At 29.6% G+C, this 22878-nt stretch overlaps 2 protein-coding genes across 2 annotated transcripts; both read right to left on the bottom strand.

The window, feature by feature from the left end:
• Positions 1-1488: 1488 nt before the first annotated feature.
• Positions 1489-13052, bottom strand: LOC107011715 (linoleate 13S-lipoxygenase 2-1, chloroplastic). Its single transcript, XM_015211324.2, has 10 exons — positions 12680-13052; positions 10073-10341; positions 8960-9200; positions 7766-8089; positions 7003-7088; positions 6213-6323; positions 5415-5719; positions 4270-4536; positions 3355-3695; positions 1489-2023 (listed from the first exon to the last, which is right to left on the bottom strand). Exons 1-10 carry the CDS (start codon positions 13005-13007, stop codon positions 1605-1607), a joined length of 2691 nt encoding a protein of 896 aa, XP_015066810.1. The 5' UTR covers positions 13008-13052; the 3' UTR covers positions 1489-1604.
• Positions 13053-20114: 7062 nt separating this feature from the next.
• On the bottom strand, positions 20115-22741 carry LOC107016425 (G-type lectin S-receptor-like serine/threonine-protein kinase LECRK3). Its single transcript, XM_027914064.1, has one exon. It carries the CDS (start codon positions 22739-22741, stop codon positions 20300-20302), a length of 2442 nt encoding a protein of 813 aa, XP_027769865.1. The 3' UTR covers positions 20115-20299.
• Between the last annotated feature and the right edge of the window lie 137 nt (positions 22742-22878).

Below are 22878 nucleotides of genomic sequence, written 5' to 3'. Positions count from 1 at the left end.
TTTTTGAAGGTTTAAGTTTTTATTTAGGCTTACCTGTATATATTTATATTGTTATTATCTTTATGTCTGTTTATAGATTATTTGTTATTTAAACTAGTTAGGATGAATGTGTTTTGCTTTAATTATAGGAAAATGTACAAGTATCTCCTCAACCTATGCCTGAAATCTCAGAAACACACTAATACCATACTAAGGTCCTATTACCCCTCAACAGTTTTATTCGTTCGAGAACAGTTCGTACCAAGGGAATAATGGGTTACGTGGATTGCCACTGGTGGTGATGATCAAGTGACAACTCGATCAGAGCTAGATCAAGAAGAGGAGGAAGAAGATTCACCAATGATCAGTTGACAGGCGATTCTCATGGTTAGGGTTGTGGACTTGTTATTGGACTGTCCATAATGTACATAATATGGTCAACTCAATATCCAGCATGGTTTTCGAGTATGGATTTAAAATTGTATTTCACTCAACTCTTTCACATGACATCATAACACAAAACATACAACACTTTACTTTAAGTTCGGAGACATAATAAAAATCTGAATTTACGATTTGAATTAGAATCAAAAGTAAGTACNATATATATATATATATATATATATATATATATATATATAAAAGATACATATATAGAGAGAGATAACTCAGATGTCAATGTCTTTCTTTTGTACCTTTGAATCATAATAAATAGATGTGACAAGTGAAACAGAATAATAATAATGATGATAATGGTTTTACATCTTTTGACGTACGTGACACACTTGATGATTCCATAAAGTTGAGGCGTGTTGGAGATATTTGGGCGCCGCGTAAGCTAAAAAGGTGTATAAAATTATCAAAAAATGAATCAGGAGAATAATAGAATCTTAATTTAGTTAAACTGAAGTACTTGTGTCTTTATTATTAATAATAATAACAATAATAATAATAATAATAACTCTATTTTGCATTATTAACTCTCTTTTTTTCAATTGTTTTGGGTTGATTTTTATTTTTTTTGAAGGTTTAAGTTTTTATTTAGGCTTACCTGTATATATTTATATTGTTATTATCTTTATGTCTGTTTATAGATTATTTGTTATTTAAACTAGTTAGGATGAATGTGTTTTGCTTTAATTATAGGAAAATGTACAAGTATCTCCTCAACCTATGCCTGAAATCTCAGAAACACACTAATACCATACTAAGGTCCTATTACCCCTCAACAGTTTTATTCGTTCGAGAACAGTTCGTACCAAGGGAATAATGGGTTACGTGGATTGCCACTGGTGGTGATGATCAAGTGACAACTCGATCAGAGCTAGATCAAGAAGAGGAGGAAGAAGATTCACCAATGATCAGTTGACAGGCGATTCTCATGGTTAGGGTTGTGGACTTGTTATTGGACTGTCCATAATGTACATAATATGGTCAACTCAATATCCAGCATGGTTTTCGAGTATGGATTTAAAATTGTATTTCACTCAACTCTTTCACATGACATCATAACACAAAACATACAACACTTTACTTTAAGTTCGGAGACATAATAAAAATCTGAATTTACGATTTGAATTAGAATCAAAAGTAAGTACTAAATAATTTCTTTAGAGTTAGAAAAATTAAATGGAAATACTATAAGGTACACCTTTTCCAGTAACTCCAGGTTCAGAATAAGGTTTCAACAATTCATAAGGCATAACTCCAGCTCCATTTCTATTATTCAACTTACTATCATTATTTCTACCATCAATAATCCCTTCAAGCTCTTTCAATTTCCCCGAAAACACCTCGAACGCCGCGTTAATCACGGGATCCTCAGCCCAATAAGGCTCAATCTTTTCACCAATGTATTCTTCATCTGGTGAATGGTTTGATAAGACATCCAAAATTGTCATCACTTTTGTTGCTTGAATTTGTGAAGGGAAGCATCTTAGTAGTGCCTCCTCAGGTTTATTCAAGAACCACTCCCATTCTTCAGCTGTTGGATCCTCAGTTGGCATTTTTGACCTAGCAGTTGTTGGCCTATTTGGAAAGTAGCCTACATATGCAATAGAATAGTTAGTATGACGAGGGCCGAGCGTGCAGCTATCGAAAACAACCTATCGAAAACCATTATTATCACACAAACAAAGTCGGTATAATACGCCCTACCTTCTCTAGTAATAGAGCCAGAAGTTTTACTAAGGAGTATCAATTGTCACAATAGAAAAAGGGCATAATACATATTGACTTAAACTGGCATCTATGCCCTCTAATTTTGAATGTGTACAAGTAGACACACGTTCTACGTGGCATAATACATGACAGACGCTACATAGAAAACAAAATTATCGTGTAGGATGTCACATAAGACGAATGTGTCAAGTTATTCAATTATATACAANCAGCCCATTGATGGGTGGCCCATATATTTTGGGCCTTGTTGACTTCTTCTAGAAGTCTTTGGCAGCTGATGTCAAGGTGCTGGGGTTTTGTTTTGGACGGGCAGAGAGAAATAGAGAGAGAGGAGATAAAAAAAAAAAAAAAGCAGATTTTTGAGAGAGGGTTGGAGTGCAGACTTTCTGGACAGCCTTGACAAAATTTCAGTTTTTCGGAGATCCGACCGTTGGATCGTTCTGAAATTTTCACAGCTGGTTCACAACACATAGCACTACATCTTGACCGTTCAGATCGTCAATCGGAGTTCTTGATCGTCTGTTATTGCTGCTGGCGTAACCTGCGTTTTTCTTGGTGATATTTCCCAATTTCTCTTCTCTTTTGTGTTGGCTCTTATGTATGTTGTTGTTGGTGGGCTGTGACATCCTTGTAGACTGAGTTGGGTGTTTTTACCCTCAATTTGCATAATAAGAGAAGAAGAAGGGTGGACTCCTTCAAGTCCCGTGGTTTTTATCCTTCATACCGAAGGGGTTTTCCACGTATAAATCTTGTGTGTCACTTGCGTATTTATAATTCATATTTGCTTGTGATTCAATTGATGTGTTGCTGATTTGAGCTTGGTTAATATAGTGGTGAATTTCTTTTGGTAAATTGGTGAAGTATATTTGGTTGATTGTCTTGAAGTCGATCCTTGTAGGTGTTGTATCCTACTTGTGTTGTTTTGTGCCTCCCCCTACAAATGTGTCAAGTTATTCAATTATATACAAGCTTAAGTGTCTACTTGACCACAATTAAAGTCGGAGAGCGTAGATGTCAGCTAAAACCAAGTTATTAAAGGACATATAGTATATATACATAAACAAAAAATTTGACCTAGCTAAACCATGTTGTTTTTCTAGACTCCACTTGTGAGATCATAATGATACTGCGTATGTTATTTTGGCCAAATTGTAAAATGATGCAAAGAAAAGAAAAAAGGTAAGGTGTGTGTACCTGCATAGCTATATTGGCCAAAGTTAACAGCTGCATGATGGCCAGAAGTTACCCAAATTATTGTTGTGACAATACCAATTAAGTCATTTGGAGTTTTTAACTCTGGCCACCATGGCTCATCTTTCTTGTCACCATGTCCAACATTTTTAATCTCTGACCACCAAGCTTGGAGTTCTTTATCAGATTCAATGAGATTTGTTTGTGGATAATAATGGTTTACATAATTTGTTACCCATTGTTTAAGTATGTCCCAAAGTACTAAACCATCATTAGCAAAAGGGTAATCTTCTATTGCTAGTTTCAAGCCATGTGGTTCATTTGGATCTTCCTCTGCCAATCCCCTATAAATTTTACACAAAATAACATATTAGTAGAAGTAGGGGCACAAGGGCTTGTCTTAGTCCTTTTCGTCGAAAAATTATATTATATATAAGGTTAAAATTATTTTTATGTATATATAGTAGATGTTGAATCTTCTGTTTGTGTTATACCAATGTAGAAACCATGATTTAGAAAATCAAGGTTGTCTAAAGGGTAAAGAAGTTACTTGTGAATACATTATAGCTCATCCCGATCGTATTTCTCCCGAGATAAAAGAAAAGATTGGTTATTTGTCTTTTCTCAACTATTGCCCCAATAAAAAATAAACTTAATAATTAGAGGTCTCAAGTTCGACATCTGCAAACGGAATCACCTTTGGTTGGGAGCACTTTACCTTCAATATAGGATTTTCTAACCCTAAAATGATCCCCACTTGTCTCGAGATCTACCCCTTTTGTGAATCGAGTCACAATCAATTGGGAGCGTTTTACTCCAAGGTGGGATCTTTTTACACCAATTTAGGTTAGTAGGGTCCCAAAACAGATATCAAACACCGTATCGAATTAGAATAATAGAAGATTAGTGAATTATTACCTACTAATAAGGTTTTGTGGGAGTGCCTCTTGGTCAAATCTCCATTCAGCACCATAGGCAATAGAACTCAACTCAACTGAATACTTGCCTGGGAAAAATGAACTCTCAATGATACCATTAGCATTAATAAGTGCTTCTCTAGCTAAGGCATTTATCTCCATTGTGTATCTGAAATGAGGATGCAACAATCTATATATTGGATGCATTGCACTTAATTGTCTATTTGTTGCAATAATGTATGGCTCTGTACAACAATGTGTTCTTAGCCTGCAAAATTTTGTTAAATATAAAATAATTAGTCATATATGAAAAAGAGTTTAAGTTATATGCACTGAACGTCAGCGTAAGAAATGTGTACACCATCAAGTCAACCTTTCCTTGTTATAACAGGTACTCTGTCTTATTTTCAAGATTATATATGTCATGCCTTAAGAAGTCTTACTTGTAAGTAATATCTTTTAGGGGACTTGATCCTGTAAAAAAAATCTTTACGCAAAGTACTAATGTGATGAGTCACTACATTAAAAATGATCTTTAGTGGTAATAGCTTAATTGTTGCTAAAAACATATTTTTAGCTAGTGGTTTGTTAAAACATATTTATTACTCTTTGTTAATGTGTATATTTATTGCTGTTAAAAGTTATTTTTGTTATATAGTGAGGCAATTAGCAAAGAGTTCAAGTTATATACACCGACATTATATAATATGGAATTTATATATCATTAACAAATCACTTTTTACTTGTTATAACAGATAACATGTCTTATAATAAATATAAGACGTAATACATATATATGCCTTTTCACTTGGTCTCATTTCAAATCTATACTCTCCAACTTTGGATGTGCACAAATAGACACTTAAACTTGTATAAAGTCGAACAAGTTGACACATTAGTCCTATGTGACACAATACACATAGGACACCACGTAGGACACAAATTACCATGTAGGATGCCACATAGAACGTGTGTCTATTTGTTTAATTCCATACGAGTTTAAGTGTCTATTTATGCACACTCAAAATTGAAGGACATAAATATAAAATGAGTTCAAGTTAAAGAATATATTTATGTATTATGCCTAAATATAATACCTTAAGAAGACTTATCTATAAATATCTTTTATGTGACGTGATAACGTACCAGTGACTAACTAGTTGATGATATCCAGAGTCATGAGAAAGAACATGAGCTTTAGCCAATTTCCATAGCCAAGCCCCAGTGGCATTCCAATCATTTGGGGAATAAACTTCCTTCCATTGAGGTTTATCATCTATTGGTGGCCTAGTTAGCTCAATTGCCAAAGGTTTCAATGTGCCATGAGGTGTCAAGAAGAATATAGTTCTTGATCCATATAATACTGACCCTTTGAGTTCATTCACTTTGTTCACATATGGCAATAACAAATCATGATAATCGAGGATGAACAACTTTTTTTGTTGAACGGCCTGTATATATAAATATATATGTATATTATAACTCAAGAAAGGTTATTTTTGCAAATAAAAGGGAAACTGCATAAGTACCCCTCTAAATTATGATTGGAATCTCAGAGACACACATTAACTAAACTAAGGTCCTATTACCTCCATGAACTTATTTTTTTGTAATTTTGTGCACCTTTTTGGCTTAGGTGTCCTTTAGATATCTCCCACGCGCCTCAATTGCGTGGAGTCACGGAGTGTGCCACGTAAGACAGAAGGTGTACAAAATTGCAAAAAAAGTAAGTTCAGGAGGGTAATATGACATTAGTTTAGTTAAGGTGTATCTCTGGGGTTTCGGTCATATTCTAAGGGATACTTATGCATTTTCCGAATAAAAAAGATCAAACTATTGGTCAGGCTAGATATCGTTTGTCCACAAACAAATTAAAAAAATAATAATATATTTTTCTCGTAATTAAAAATAAATAAATAAAAATAATTTTTTATATAAATATACCTGTTCAAAAGTCATATAGTTTCCAATTTCTTTCTCAATTAGCTCTTTTGTGATTTTTGATTCAGGAGGTCCATACACCTTAGGGTCTAGCTTGCTCCTCAATGGCCAATCCTGTATTTCATAACGAATTAGTGACAGATAGTTATGAAGCAATTTAATAAAGTTTATAGCTAATTCTATTTTTTATAATATTTAGGGGAAAATGCACAAGTACCTTCAATCTACGCTCAAAATCTCAGAGACACGCTTATACTATACCAAGGTCCTATTACCCCTGAACTTATATTATAAATAATTTTCTACTCCTTTTCAGCCTACGTGGCACTATCTTATAGGTCCAGCGCGTGTTGACATTTTTTTTCAAACTAGTGTCACGTAGACCGAGAAGGGGTAGAAAATTGTTTATAAAATAAGTTCAGGAGGATAATAGGACCTTACTATCGTATATGTGTCTCTCTGGAATTCCGGACATAGATTAGAGGGGTACTTATGCATTTTCCCTAATATTTATGATAAAGTGTATATATAATAGTTAAGCATATGATATTTGAAATCATATCACAAATATATATATATATATATATATATATATATATATATATATATAGAGAGAGAGAGAGAGAGAGAGAGAAACATAAAGTGAACTCAAAATAAATATCTACAAAGTTTAAGATGATTTAAAGTGAAAAATAAATAAAATCAAAATTAAGGAAATGACATATAGTGACCTATACTATATGAGTCGATATAAATACCTGATACAAATAATTTTTTTATCGGAATAACATACCGTAACCAATCGGATACTATATGGATTTAAACCAGCTAAGGTTTGTCTAGCAAATTCCACATCTCTAAACCAAGAAAATTTGTCCCCTGCCATGAATATTAAAAGAGAGAAAAAAACACAAAATATTAAATCGTACGAGCAATTTTTAAAAATATTGTCAAACTTTTATATAATTATTGAAATACGTGATGCGTTTTTTAAATATATGAATAACAATATTTTTGAAGTTTCGAGTAAAATAATTTTTTAATGGTATTTTATTTTTTTCGAAAGATATGGACAAAGTATTTCTAGTAAAATATTTTGATTTTTTTTTCCCTTTAGAAGTACTAGATGCTTGATATCATCAAATGAAGATAAATGTTGATCCAACAACATAAAAGCAAAACGCACCTATTTAAATTTTTGAAAATTTCAAAAAAACATAGTTAATTAATGAGGAAATGCACAAGTACCTCCTAGATTATAATCGATATATAAGAGACACACCTTAACTAAACTAAGGTCTTATGACCCCCTGAACTTACTTTTTTGTAATTTTATACACCTTTTGTCTTATGTGACACACTCCGCAACTCCACGCAATTGAGGCGCGTGAGAGATATTTGGATGTCACGTAAGTACAAAAGGTGCACAAAATAACAAAAAAAAAAAGTTCAGGGGTAATAGGACCTTAGTTTAGTTAAGATGTGTCTCAGAGATTTCAGTCATAGTCTAGGGGGTTACTTGTACATTTTCCCACTAAGGGTTTCTCGATACTTACTTTGGACCAATTGAGGGGATTCAAAGAGCAAGACATCTTTTCCGGTTTCAGAAATAGACTTAATAAGCCTTGGTACGATGTTAAAAAGGCTACTTTTTTTATCACTAAGTCCTGATAGATCGACACCCACATTGAAAAGCGAGTCAATGGCCGGAAAATGTGGAAACCCTAGGTCGGGATCGGATACGACCGATTCCAACGCGGGCACCACCGCGTGTAGGGCGGAGTAAACGGTGTTGCCGGAGAATGTTGAACACTTCACTTGTGAAAATGCTTCATCTCTTGGTACATACACAAAGTTACTCCTTGTTTCATATAATGGATCTACATGCATGCAAAAAAAAATTACAATTTAATACGAGTTTAACTTCTATGTATTAACAGTAAAAGAATAAGTTTAACATAAGTTTCTATGACATGTTAAATTTTGGTTAGCTGATTAAAAGTTGTTGATAATAGTCAGATGTTAAAAAATAATATAAACTATAGAAATTTATTTGTTATTGACTTGTGTGTTTGGATAGAAATGAAAGAAATTATTTTTAATGAATTAATTGACATGTATTAAGCAATTGGTATATTTGGTAAAATGACTTAAAATGTCCTCAAAGTTATTTTTTACAAAAAGATATATAATAAAATTGGTAAAGGGTGATGAATGGAAAAAATGAAATATAGAGGGAGTTAGTAATTTCATTTTGAAAATTTTTGTAGAAGTTACACATATTTGGTCGATCGTTCAAAAATAAATATAATTCACATAGTTAAATATATTAAAAATACTTACACTATTACATATCTAAAATGAATTATTTGGTGGATAATTATTTATGTCAATTTCTCATTCCAAAAACTCTAGGCTAAAATAGTTTTTTTTAGGTCAAAATAATAAATTAAAATAATAAAAGCCTTGGTCAAACTTAAAATGCTTATAAACTGAAATATTATAAATTATGATTGACCAATTTATGACTTTTTATTGATTTATTATAGACAATACTTGTGGTATATTTTCTCAAAATGTGTAGATAAATTATAAATTTACTTTTCATATATAATCATTTAATATCTAAAACTGATTAACTCAACTAATCAAGATTCAAGTCATCACATAAGGCGCATTTATGATGAGGTGGAAGGAGGAGGGTATTCATATATTTTGAAAAGTTCAAACACGAGACAGAAATAATATACCTTTTTTACTTCTTTGTCGACCGGTTCTACACCTTCTAGGATATGGTAATTCTTTTCCACCAATTACTGGTCTTTTAGCATTATCATCATCACTATCGGCTTCTCCAAGATCATTATAAACATCATAATCATAAATCCTCTCAAAAAATTTTCTTTCTCCAACTCCATCACCTCTTAATGTCACAAGTTCTTCCTCTCTTAACCTAGTTACTCCACTTGGGGTTTGAGATGGTAAATATGACTGCAAAATTTGACGATATAATTAAGTAAATGAAAAAAAACAACGTAAACATTTTTAAAAATACTCAGTAGCATACTTCAACATACTATTTATAATAGCCAGAGGTTATCCGTCAAATCCCACTATTGTATATCTAAGAGTGTCAAAGAAGCGAGTTAGACTAAATTTGAATGAGTTGGGGGTCGAGGTGGGGGATTAGTTGACCTATCCAAAGTTTATCTGAATTGAAATGAATTGAATCGAATTGCTAAAATCATAGGTAATAATCCAACTCATTCAACTCTTACCATGTATATTTCCTAGTATCTTTCTTGTAATTTGTTTAATAACCAAATAAAAATTGATAAAAAGAATTTTCTTTACTATGACCGATGCAGGTCATGTTTTCATGAGCTAATTTCATAATTCTTACTATCACCATCTATCGAAAAGATTTTTTACAAGTCAATGTCATTTTTATTCTTTTCTTTTTCAAAATGTATATATCACTGGATTGTAATTTTCAAAAAATCCAACATTATATATAAAAACTATTATGTTTTTCTTTTCTTAATAAATGAGAGGAGAGTATTTTTCTTCCTTTTTTTTTGGAAAATGGACCACAATATGTTCCTAACAAAAATCGACTATTTCCATTTTTTTTAAAAATCTATTCAGTGTTATACCGCACGTAACTATTTCGATTGTTCCACAATTTGACTATCTGGACGGCATACGATAAATGTTTGAAATCACATAAGGGCGAGTACATCATTCGTCTATTCTAATCAATCAACTAGACATGTTTTATTCTGAACGAAAAATCCTATCTAATATCTCTGATTATCGTAAATAATAAAAAGAAATATAGAAAAGAAGAAATTATATCAAACCTTATTTGTGAAGAAAATCCTTTTATCAGGATTATCAAATTTGGAATGAACCCAAGAGTTGCATGTAATTTCAACTTTGCCATGGACAAAACCGTCAATTACTATATTTTTCACATACATTTCCTTGTGGTGCTCATTTTCTACTAAAATTGCACCAACCTCCCCAAAGTCTTCAGGAATTACAAAATCAGCCTCATAATATGTGTCACCATCCACATCTAGTCCACGATGAGCATATGACCTAATGCTTGGCTTTTCAAGTCCAGTCTCTTAAAAAATTTTGAATTTACAAAAAAAAAAAATATTAATAATATTTTAAAATTTTTAAATTAAATGAAATATGAAGGAAGAAATTAATTAGTAGAAAAAAAATATAATGATATTTCTCTCTTTTTATCATCATATATTAAAAAGATTTGATTTTCTTCTCTACCAACTTATAATTATTTCTTATTACTTATATTCTGTTAGTTGAATTTAATAGAAATAAAATCGATGATACAATTAAATTTTAATAAAATATTATAAAAAAAAAGGGGCNGGACTTTTTGTAAGGCTAAGAAAGTTTTTGGATTTTACATTTGGTGTACTCGGTATCTGTGTTAAGATTCGACTAAATATAAATTTATGCATTACAAGTCTCATTTGTGTATGGATACATTTAAGAGAATTTTTTTACTTGCACACACGAACTCAAAATCTTAAATTAAAAATAAAGAAATTTTAAATCATATCAACGACAAACCACCACATATATTATTGAGGTCTTATTTATCGCTAGAAAATGAAGAAATAACATATATGTTTAACAATTCTTCGATAAAAACCGTGAATGACTAAACTATCCTCAATTTCTTTTCCTTTTTTTTTTTTTGTAATTTGATGTCTTTTTAAATTATATTGAAGTGGTTATAAATGTTCTTTTTAAATTTTCTATATCCGTTTCGGTGTAGTTTGATGATTTTACGAATTATTGTTTTTTTCTCCATGTTTGGTTTTTCTATATTGGGTTGATTTTATTTTATTTTTTAAAAAAGGTAGTTCGTTGATTGACCAATTGAACTATTTGGTTTTTTGTTAATAAGCTTCAGATATTTGAACAATTTAAATATGTATATTAAGTTTAAGGTATATTTAATCAATAAAATAATTAAAAAAAATGCATCGTGCTATCAAAGATTTCCGCAGTGGCACATCACACCTCAAAATTAACAACAATTTACTTTTCATATTTTTTTAGTATTTAACTTGACTTATTAAACAAATAGAAAATCTTACAAAAAAATTCAAAGGTATAGCTGAAGAGAAGACTTTTTTAGAATTTATCCCTCAAATAATTCAAATGAGAAAATAGTATATATGACAATAAAATTATTTTTCTCTGGTTAGTTAAAAAGTCAAAAAAAAAATATTGCCCGACAGTTATTTATATTGACTCAAAAATAAATTATCTTAACTCATTTACATGAAATAAAAAATTTCATACTAATTTAAGAATTATGAATATTTAAACCAGATACAATATTATATTAAAAAATAATAAACTAAACATTTAATAAAATATAATTGCTGCCTTATTAACTTTTATACTAGACAATCCCATTAAATGATTAAATTAAAGTACACTGAAGGATACCTTTTTATCACTTTTTGTCATGTGGTATAACTCATTCTATTGGGTTAAATAATATATTCATAGTTACTTAAATTTATCAATAAAAAATTTTATTTTTTATTAATAAATTTTATTTAAACATATAACTTTATAGATAACTGTAGATATATAAAATAATTTAATTTCAACTAGTTCATAATGCGGAGCGTATGATAAATATATGTCTAAAAAATTACTAAAAATATTTTTAATATGCTTCAAGTTTTGATCAAATCATAATTTTAAAAATTACGAGTTCAGCTACGTTATAAAAACTTTAAATGTGAAGGATCCACACATAAGTGTTGTAGGATTTTTGAAGGATCCAAACAACATAAAATACTATTCCCTACTAACTAAATAGAAGTCACGAATGCGTAATTTTATAAAATTTATTATGAGATTAATCTTGAAAGTTTGAATAAACTAATCACGTAGAGCGAAGGGTAATCAGTTTAACAATTTTCATTGAAATATCAGAATAGTTAATATAATACAACATAGGGAAAATGCATAAGTACCCGCCTCAACTTATGGCTGAAATCTCAGAGACACAATTATATTGTACTAAGGTCCTATTACCCCCTGAATTTATTTTATAAATAATTTTTTACCCCTTTTCGGTCTATGTGGCACTAGTTTGAAAAAAAATATCAACGCACACTGGACCCACAAAATAGTGCCACGTAGGTCTAGGGGTAGAAAATTATATATAAAATAAGTTCAGATGGTAATAGGACCTTAGTATAGTATAAATATGTCTCTGGGATTTCGGGCATAGGTTGAGGTGGTACTTGTGCATTATTCCTACAATATATATTATACTCTAAATAATTTTAATGAAATTTCTCGATTCGTCACTGCTTTGACCCTGACAAATGCACGTAAAAAGAGAGAGAACAGACTTTTATTTACGAAGAAAATTAATATATGAGTGAATAAAATATACTTACTATGATCAAGCTCAGCAGCAACAATCCATAAAAGTAGTGAATTACCAAGTAAATCACCAATATCATCAAGTCCTCTTGATAAATTTAAATTAACTTGTTTTTGGACAGTCACCACAGCTTTAACACCTATGGATTTTTCAGTAGAATTAAGCACAGCCCTAATGGTATTTGCACCATTATAATTATGATGAACCCTAAAATTATTCTTTTTTTTAAGTATAAAGTTTTTATTTAAAATATTTATGGGGAAAGAGGCTAAGAATAATGTATTACTATTCCAAGATGGGATTAGGGTTTTTGTAGATTGTTGAAGTTGAGGCTTCAACATTTTTATGATTTCAAACTTTAATTGATATGTTGTTTAGTTTGGTTTGCATTTTGGTCTCTAAGGAGTTCTCTTTATATAGATGATGAAGTTTTGCTTAGGTACCTATGTGTGTGTATTGTTTTGGGCATGATATTATCGAACACTGAACCAGAATTTAAAGTTTATAAGTTCTGAATTTTATATCAAATTAATCGCTCGTTGTAATTACTGAGTTTCACAATTTATATAATGGATTTTATATCTAATAATGTCGATACAAGATTTAATCAAAAGCTATTAAGTTTGTCGAATCAATGACGGAGCTACAATTTTATAGATTCAACAGAATACAATAATTTTAGCTCAAATTATATTTTGATTTATATATGTTGAAACATCAATATGTTATCAAAAACTTGTGATACTTAAAATTGAATAAATACAATATATGGCTATCATAAATTGACAGAAAAGAAAAGCTTATTATTTCAGAATTTTATTCTTAGAGTTGTTGTAATCTAAATACTATTTATACCTATTAATTAATAGTTTTTTTAATAAAATAATTTTGCCTTAAGGAGACAATAAATTGCGTCTTAGAGATATTTTCCCCTTGGGTGGACAATAATTTTCTTAAAGTGTTAAAGTTAAATTGAGATCTCTTTAACTATTTTCAGATTAATTTTTTTATGTATAAAATAAAAATATCTATTAAAAATTAAATGACATAATTTTTTTTTTAAAAAAAAAGTGTAAAGAACGTATTAAGTTTTTATTAAATTATTTTTATATATTTAAGTAATGTAAACATAAATATAAGGTCTGAATTAAATTTAACTGAGGTGCTTTGTGAAACAATTTCTCAAAATAAATAGTGTTGTCAATAGTAAATTATGAAACACTTAATTAAGTTCTTGGTTAGTCTTTTAAGTATAAAATGTTCCTAAAAAAAATAGTAACGATATAACGATAAAATTCATAGCTTATTTTAGCATTTCTTTTAATATAGTTGGTCGATCGCACGCATGACGAAACAACACTTCACCGCTACTAAATGAGTTGAGCAAAAATAAATCGTATTTTAGTCGGTTCATATTTAAGTAGACTAAAATGAGTTTGAGTTATAAAATATGAATTCATATATTTTGTGAACCAGTTGATTGATTGATTGATTAAATGTTGAATTTGAGAAGTTTTACGTTATTGTTATTTTTTAATTATTATTATTAGTGTTGTTGTTATTGTAGTTATTGTTGTTGTTGTTGTTGTTGTTATTATTATTATTATTATTATTATTAGGGATAATGCACAAGTATCCCCTCAATCTATACCCGAATTCTCAGAGTCACACTTATACTATATAAAGATCCTATTACAACCCTGAGCTTATTTTATTAATAATTTTCTACCCCTTTTCGGCCTACGTGGCACTATCTTGTGGGTCCAACGCTGATTGACTTTTTTTTTCAAACTAGTGTCACGTAGACCTAAAAGGGTTAGAAAATTACGTATAAAATAAGTTCAGGGGGGTAATAGGACCTTAGTATAGTATAAGTGTGTCTCTGGGATTTCGATCATATGTTGAGGGGTACTTGTGCATTTTTCCTTATTATTATTATTATTATTATTATTATTATATGGATCGCAGTGTACTAGAGCTCTAACATATCTCTATTGCTAAGTACTTATAGCTAAGTAAAATATTTCTACTTTTAGGTTGGGCTCTAACAATAGTTATATAGATTAATATTTTGACCATACTTTTAATATGTCTATTCTGGTCAGGTCAATAATAGCTATACTATTGCCCTACTGATTTAAGGCCTCCACCCGATCTCGAATGCATATTTTTTCGGGTTCATCTTCAATTGATGTTTTCTTAACCTTTCGAAGATCTTGCGTAAATTTTCGATGTGATCGATTCTTTTTTTTGAAAAGATTACCAAATCGTCCACGTAAGGCCTCTTCACGAATACTCTATTGTTCATTTCAATCCACAACTCATACACACATACAACTAAAATAATATTAAAAGTAGAGTTTGCTGCGAATTTTCTTTTCCATGTTAAATTCTCTATAATAAATATGATATTTAGTTATAAAATTATTAGCTACGGTATAAAATTTGTCATTAATTATTCACTTTTTTATTAGTAAATACATGAGTCACATATTTTTAGTGACGAGTTATAAGATTTTGTCACAAAATTTTGTCCACTAAAAGTTTCTCACCAAAGTAAATTTAGCGTCATTTATTGAATAGCATTAGCCATGAATTTTCAATTATCAGTGACACAATTTTTTGTCACTAATAATGTACCTAATTTATGACAAATCATTATTTGTCTTAAAATTAGTTAAATTTTAGACACAACTAAAGTTTCGTCACAAAAGTTTAGTTTTGAAATAGCCACAATTTAAAGTTTGTAATTAAATAATATTAGCCATGATAAATGTATTTAATTGTGACATTGATATTTGTCACTAATAATATAAATAATACTTGACAAATAATTTACCATCTCCAATCAACATGCATTTTAGTGTTAATAAAGTTTTTTCACCATTACACAATGATTTAAATAACAGACTTAAATCTAAATTGAAAAAAAAATATTTTAAGAAGTTAAAAATGAGAAAGAAACAAATGATTTTGTGCATACAAAGTAGAAATGAAGAGGATAAGATAAATCTTATATTATTAATTTTGGTTTAGTTTTAAAAATTTATAATTATTTCTCAATAAACAATTAAAGGAAAAATGCAAATATTATATATTTTATTTTTTCTTATGTATGGTGCAATGAGGAACAAAAAATAAAGGAGGTGGTACATAATACTTCTTTTTACTTTATTTTCATTATAATTAGGGAAGATACAAAAGTACACCCTTAGACTATGATCGAAATCTTAGAGACATATTTTAACTAAACTAAGACTTATTAATCCCTGAACTTTTTTTTTTTGTAATTTTATGCACCTTTTTGACTTACGTGACATCTAAATATCTTCCACGCGACTCATTGCGTGGAGTCACAGAATGTATCACGTAAGACAAAAGATGCACTTATCCTAAAATTACTTATTGATTGCAAATTAACTTTATATTTAATCACATTACTTTATCATATAATAATCACAATTTATAGTGCCAATTTTATTTAGTTTGAAAGAATAATATTTATTTTTTCAATGAAGAGATGATGGTTTTCGATTACAAAATTGTTTTTGCCATCAATTTATATATATTCAGTGACGAAATATTAATTTTATTCAAAAGATAGATTTTAATATAGAAATTATATTTTTCAGTTAAAAATTACATCGTCACTAATTAATATAATAGTGTAATGGACACCACATGCTATTTGTCCTTATTACATGATGCCTACATGTAAGTACCACAATTACTTTTTAAATTTATCGAGCTTTATTTTATACACACTTAATTTTTTGTAATACTAATTATCTCATTAATTTAAATATTTGATAGGTTGAAGTTAAACCCTTAATGGGGGTAATAGTCAAGCGATGCTACATGTACTTTCGTTTCAAATTAATTATCCAGATAACTTTTTGATCAATACAACATTTATCCATGCCATCATGCGTTAAGATAGAGATATTTCCTTCAATTTGATTAGATTTATTTGTCATATTTTTTTTATACGACTTTTGAGAAAATTAACTAAAAAGATAATTTGATCAAATTTAATGTACATTCTTTTCCACCGTATTGATTGTCTTCATGTTTTATTGAGTAAAGAAGAAAGTGAAAAGTATTTAATTTTAAAAAGTTATAATTATTTTAAACCAGTTATTTTTTACAAGTACGATAATATTCGGGCAGCAATTATTGAGCAAAAAAATCTTTGCATAGATTTAGATCCACATGCTGAGTTTAGGTAGATATAGTAACAAATCATAAAGTTTTTTTTTTTCTTGTAATATTTTACATGTGACATATTTTTTATTTGAAGTTAAAAAAGAAATATTTTTGGCTATATTCTTAAAGGCCAAGAATAGATTTGGTGAATGTCTAGAGGTTTCTTTTTGGAATTGGGACCAGTTAGAATAAATGACATAGTTTATCGAATAAATTTCACGTTTATTTAAACAGGATTTCAATTTATCGAATAAATTTCACATTTATTTAAACAGGATTTCGATTTGAAATATCTCAATCCCTCGAGAGCCTTGTACCTATGGTATTGGTGTCACCCAACAAATATGTGGTGGTGTTTAATCAATCGTGTGGATTCTTTTTTGTAATAACAATTATGAATTTAAAATTTAGAATTTCTAAAATCTAACTTCCTGACAATAATTCTAAATTAATATATAATATATAAGTAATTTCATAGTAATAAAATACCATATTAGAGTAAAGTTATTGAATTTACTTAAACTCATAAATAATATAATAATTTTACCTATATTTGACATGTAATTTTTTTTCAAATCTTTTTGTTGGAGTATATGTTTGGTTGGATTTTGATATTTGATAATTTATTGATTTGTGTTTTATTTTGGTTTGATATTCAAAGTCGTGTATGAATAGATTTTCTAATTCTAACTTAAATTTAATTTTGTAATATTAAAAAGAGAGATATTATTACTACATCATAGGAAAGATTCGCCTCTGACAATAAATACTATTTTAAATTTTCATAATAATAAATAGTACGAAGATCGATTTTAATGATAATAATGAAACAATTTTATTATTCATAGAAATCCCATTTTCTATAAGTGAATGTGTGCATATTTATTTATCATTAAATAGCTCTATCTATTCCTAATAATTTGAATTTTATTTTCTGTTTTTCTTTATATTATTTACTTATAAAATAATTAACACGATACAAACAAATATAAAATTATAAAAAAAAAATTTAAAAAAATTGTTACAATTTCATTAACATTGAAATATAGTGTTTACTAAGTACTTTCTTTTATTTTAAAAAATAATATCTATTGATATTTTAAAAAGATTCATTTGCGGAGAAAAAAGTATACTTAGGGTTCGATATATAATCTGACTTGTTAAATACAATGTCAAATAATATTTGAGTAATAAAAATTAATTTAGTAATTATCGTGATATTCAGATATATAAAATTAAGTAATTCTTTTGTCAAATTAGATTTTGCTTTTAATTCACATAAATGCTAGCTTAAACGAAAGAAAATTATTCAACTCGTATAAGGTGAGATTTTTTTTTTAACTAACGCGTATATATTCATAGACCGGAGTTATTTTCACCTCTAGCCACTAGGCCACCCTCTCAATCAATCTGAAGGTTCACATCGAATGAATCTAACTTTAACACTATGTCAAGTTCGATTTTGAATTATATAACGAGTTCATAAATCTCATCCCCATTTTATACGTTGTATTTTTTTTAAAAAACATTTTTCATTATAAAATATAATTTAATTAGTTTAATGTAGTAAATAAAAAAATAAATGGACCAGTATTTCTATATCTAGGCATAAAAATTTTGGGGCACCAACTATATATGATGTGATTAGATTTTCTGGAATCTAATCAAATTATTTTTGGTTTGAATTTTTTTTTAAAAAAAAATTAATAAAATCATATATTGACAAATTATTAAGCTGTCAATTTTAAAAGGTATAGCAGATAAATATGCTCTTTAATTTAATTTTCTTCTAGATTTATGATCTTTAATTTTGAACGTGCAATAAGTAGATACTTAACCTTGTATATATTTGAACAAGTAGACACATGTGTCTGACGTGATATAATACATATATGGCACAAATTATCATGTAGACGTAGACGCTTGTTGATTTGTTCAATTTCTTACTAGTTAAAATCTCTACGCATGCACAATTAAAATTTGAAAAATATATATATGAGCTGAAGCTAAATTAAAGAACGCTTTTATTATTATATTATTTTAAAAATTAATTCATTTAATATTACTCACCACACTGACCAAAGAACAATAAAAAAATAAAAGCTAAAAGAATATCCCTTTCGGATAGAACATTTTGATAAAAACTTATCAACATTTAATATATTATTATCAAGCCAATTTACATGGTTATGTTATATAATAAAGTAAAAATATTTCTTAATTTATCATGATTAAGTAAGTGAACTCTATATTCCAACACATAATAGGTGTATATTAGTTCGATAAAACGTTTCGATAAAAACATATATCAGCATTTAATATTTATATTAAGTCAATTTTTCATAATTATATTATTTAATAAAGTAAAAATATTTTTAATTAATCATGATTAAGTAAATGAACTCTATATTCCAACACATAACATGCCTATATTAGTTTGACAGAAATTATTTAAAAAATTCAAATTTCACATACATATTCTTACTGAAAAAAATTGTCCAAATTAGTTCAAATAACTCCAAGTTTAATATTTATTCTTATAATATCTATTTCAATAATTTTTAATAGTCAAATTCAATTCAACCACTTCGTGATTCCACGCAATTGAGGCACGTGAAAGGTATTTGGATTCCACGTAAGCCAAAAAGGTTTATAAAATTACAAAAAAAAAAATTAAGGGGTAATATGACCTTAGTTTAGTTAATGTGTGTCTCTGAATTTCGATCATAGACTAGAGGTACTTGTGCATTTTCGTAATAGTAGCATAAAATTATCCTTTTTACAAATAGCCATTCTGCACTTATACATTAGGCCCATTTTAAAAAATAATTCCAATCTTTATCTTCTACAAAATCTGGCTACAATTTATGTATAATCAGTGTATATATAGTATACATTGATTATATATGGCATTCTGTATACATTGTTATAACTAAGGTCTTATGATTCACTGAGGCTAATGCATACAATTAAAGAATATGTGATACATTTCAATTTCAATGCTTTTTAACTTTTTGGGTGTGAATAGGTATCTTAGTGACATGTATGATTTTTGAGCTAGTTTTGTATATGTGATAGATAAATTTGATTTCATTAAGTTTAATTATCAAATGATCAATAAATTTTTTAAATGATTTTTTATATAGTATAATAATATACATGTATACAACAAAATGATCAACAAAGTATACTAATTATTATCCCTAGAGCAATACAAACAAGAAGAAAAAAAAAAGAGCTAATCAATTTTCAGGAGAGACTCGAAACAACAGTAAAGTTGGTAGTTCTTGTATGACCTATAAGTCACAGATTCTCGAGCCGTTAATGCTTGCATCAACATTACATCCCCTTAGTGTGCGGCATTTCCTCCACGCCAGACTAGTGTGAATGTAGCATGCGTTTTGCATTAGACTGATGAAATCTTCTACTATACCGCGTCTACAAGAGAATGTTCACTCCTATAAGGATTTGGGCATGGAGGACTAGGAACTTCAACAATTTCTTCAAGCATTAAGACAACTTTTTTCATTGTAGGTCTCAATGAAGGATCTTCTTGAATACACCAAATAGCAACCATTAGAAATTTTTCTAATTTTTTCATATCACTCATTGCATCTAAATCATTTTGAACAAGTTGATACATTGTGCCTTGTTGGTAACAATCATAAGCCCAATAAGTTAAAATTGCCTTGTCTTCACCAACTTCATAGTCCACATTTCTCCTACAACAAATGATCTCAAGGAGTAAAACACCAAAGCTATACACATCTACTTTCAATGTGATTGGCATGTTTCGAAACCATTCAGGAGCAACGTATCCTTTTGTCCCTCTTATCGCTGTTTGAGTCTCCGATTGATCCATCCTCAACAACTTTGATAATCCAAAATCCGATATTCTTGGTTCATATTGATCATCAAGAAGTATGTTTTGAGGTTTGATGTCACAATGAATGATTTGTGTGATACACTCGTCGTGCAAATACAATAGCCCTCTTGCTATCCCAAGTGCCACTTGAGTCCTTTGGTTCCATGTCAATTTTAGATCACCAAAAAGGAAACTTGCTAATGAACCATTGTTCAAGAACTCATATACAAGCAATCTATGAGGACCTTCATCACAAAATCCGATTAAACGGACTAAATTCTTGTGATGAGTTTGTCCTATCACATTAACTTCAGTCTTGAATTCCTTATCCCCGTCTTGTACTATCCGATCCAATTTCTTTACAGCCACCGCGATAGGATTACCAATATCAACTACACCTTTGTAGACAATCCCAAATGCCCCTCGTCCACGTTCTTCCTTGAACCCCTCCGTGGCTTTTGATAGATCTTTGTAAGAAAAGTACCTCAATGTCTGATCCATAGAACTTCCATTTCGATCAAATGTTAGTCTTTTGTTACGATAAACTAGCAAAAACCCTAGTGAAAGTACTCCAAGAAGCAAACAGTTAACAAAAACAGAACTACCTAAAAACACAGATACAATAAGTATGATAGTTTCTTGTTTCTTGTTTTTAGGCTTTGAAGAGTTAGTATTTTCTCGAAAAGTACCTTTCTTTCGTTTGATGAATGCTTTCGAATTCACTCTGTTATCTACTCTGCCATTCGAAAGTGGTAGTTTTTTCTTCCAACAACTATTCTCACGAATAATCGAAACAGCACACATACAATCATTCAAACAAGCATTCTTACATTTCTCTTCATCTAAAGGCTGAAGTAGCTCATAATCACTCGTGGGCCAATCGATGTTTGTTATCGTTTCCATCTCAACCTGACTTCCCGCATCTTCTTGATTGTTACCACAATCCTGCACGTAGTCCGGTATACATCCTCTATAGTCATCCTCTGGATCAACTAGTGTAAACGCTCTCGGGCATTGACAATCTGGTCGTTTATCTATACTTAGTCTACAAATTCTGTTATATCCACAAACACCACTACCTTTCTCTGAAGGAAAACTATAACATATATTATCAGGAACTGACCAAACAGTAGACCATACATCATTTTTCGAGTCTTTTAAACGTTGATACAGAGCAAACACGCCATCATAATTGAGCGTAGCACGATGATAAAACCGTGCTGATGATCCAATCTCACCTTGTGAAAGAACAAACTCTTGACTGTTATTCACTAACAACAAAATATAACCTGATTCATTGAACTTCATCACATAATTCGTTGCATTCAACTGATCGATGCTTCGAATCAAGTAAAAATTCTCATTTATATACTCACTAGGCAAGTTCAAACTAGCAATTCCAATGTTACCATTTTGAAACATCCTTAACAAGAACCTCCCTTTCGAAAAACTTGTCTCAGAACGACGAGATGAAATCTTGAATCCTTCTCTAAATTCTTGAGTTGGCAAGATTGTGTCTTTAGTTTGATTGAAACTTTGCCATAAACTATCAGAATGTCTGTTTACAAGCACGAAATTACCGGTATCTTTCATAGTACCATAAGCAACTATACCTATCAAAGGATCAGATATCGATGCCTCGTCTTGCTGTGGACTAGTAAGGACTAGTCCGCGATCAGCAAGAAGCTCGATTCTTGATCCTTTAGGACATGGATTGTCACCATTTGCATACCATATTATTGTTTTTTCGGGTATTTTGTTGTACCATATTGATACTATGAATTGATTTTCATCACCTAGTTGTTGGAATCCAAATGCAAAATCTTCATTTGGAGAAATCCATGGAGATGTTTTATCATCACCAGCAATGAGTGATGATCCAATTTTCACATCATTTTTAGTTTGAGAAAATGCAAAATTTGGACTAAGAATCAATAAGTTTAGTAAGAAATGAGAAAGTAATAAACTCACTTTAGCCATTTTGTTGTGTTTTTGAGACATCATAAGTAAACTACTTTAAATAGAGTTCGTTTGGATTAGCTTATCGTAAATAGTTGATAAGCTTTACGTGTTATCAGATAGACATTCTATGTGTATTATGTCACGTACGAACTGGTTGTTCAACTTTATACAAGTTTAAC

The sequence above is a fragment of the Solanum pennellii genome, chromosome 1, assembly GCF_001406875.1.
Source record: "Solanum pennellii chromosome 1, SPENNV200".
Taxonomy (NCBI): domain Eukaryota; kingdom Viridiplantae; phylum Streptophyta; class Magnoliopsida; order Solanales; family Solanaceae; genus Solanum; species Solanum pennellii.
The sequence above is the reverse complement of the archived record's forward strand: the minus strand, read 5'-3'. Positions and strand labels throughout refer to the sequence as shown.

What these genes read in the sequence shown, in the direction of transcription:
- LOC107011715 (XM_015211324.2), bottom strand. Translation starts at nt 13,007, where the DNA reads ATGTTGAAGCCTCAACTTCAACAATCTACAAAAACCCTAATCCCATCT. An exon ending in TCGACAAAGAAGTAAAAAAG is followed by an intron (nt 8,090 to 8,959) that starts GTATATTATTTC and finishes GCATGCATGTAG; the next exon opens with ATCCATTATATGAAACAAGG. An exon ending in TGGCCAATATAGCTATGCAG is followed by an intron (nt 2,024 to 3,354) that starts GTACACACACCT and finishes TTGCATATGTAG; the next exon opens with GCTACTTTCCAAATAGGCCA.
- LOC107016425 (XM_027914064.1), bottom strand. Translation starts at nt 22,741, where the DNA reads ATGATGTCTCAAAAACACAACAAAATGGCTAAAGTGAGTTTATTACTT.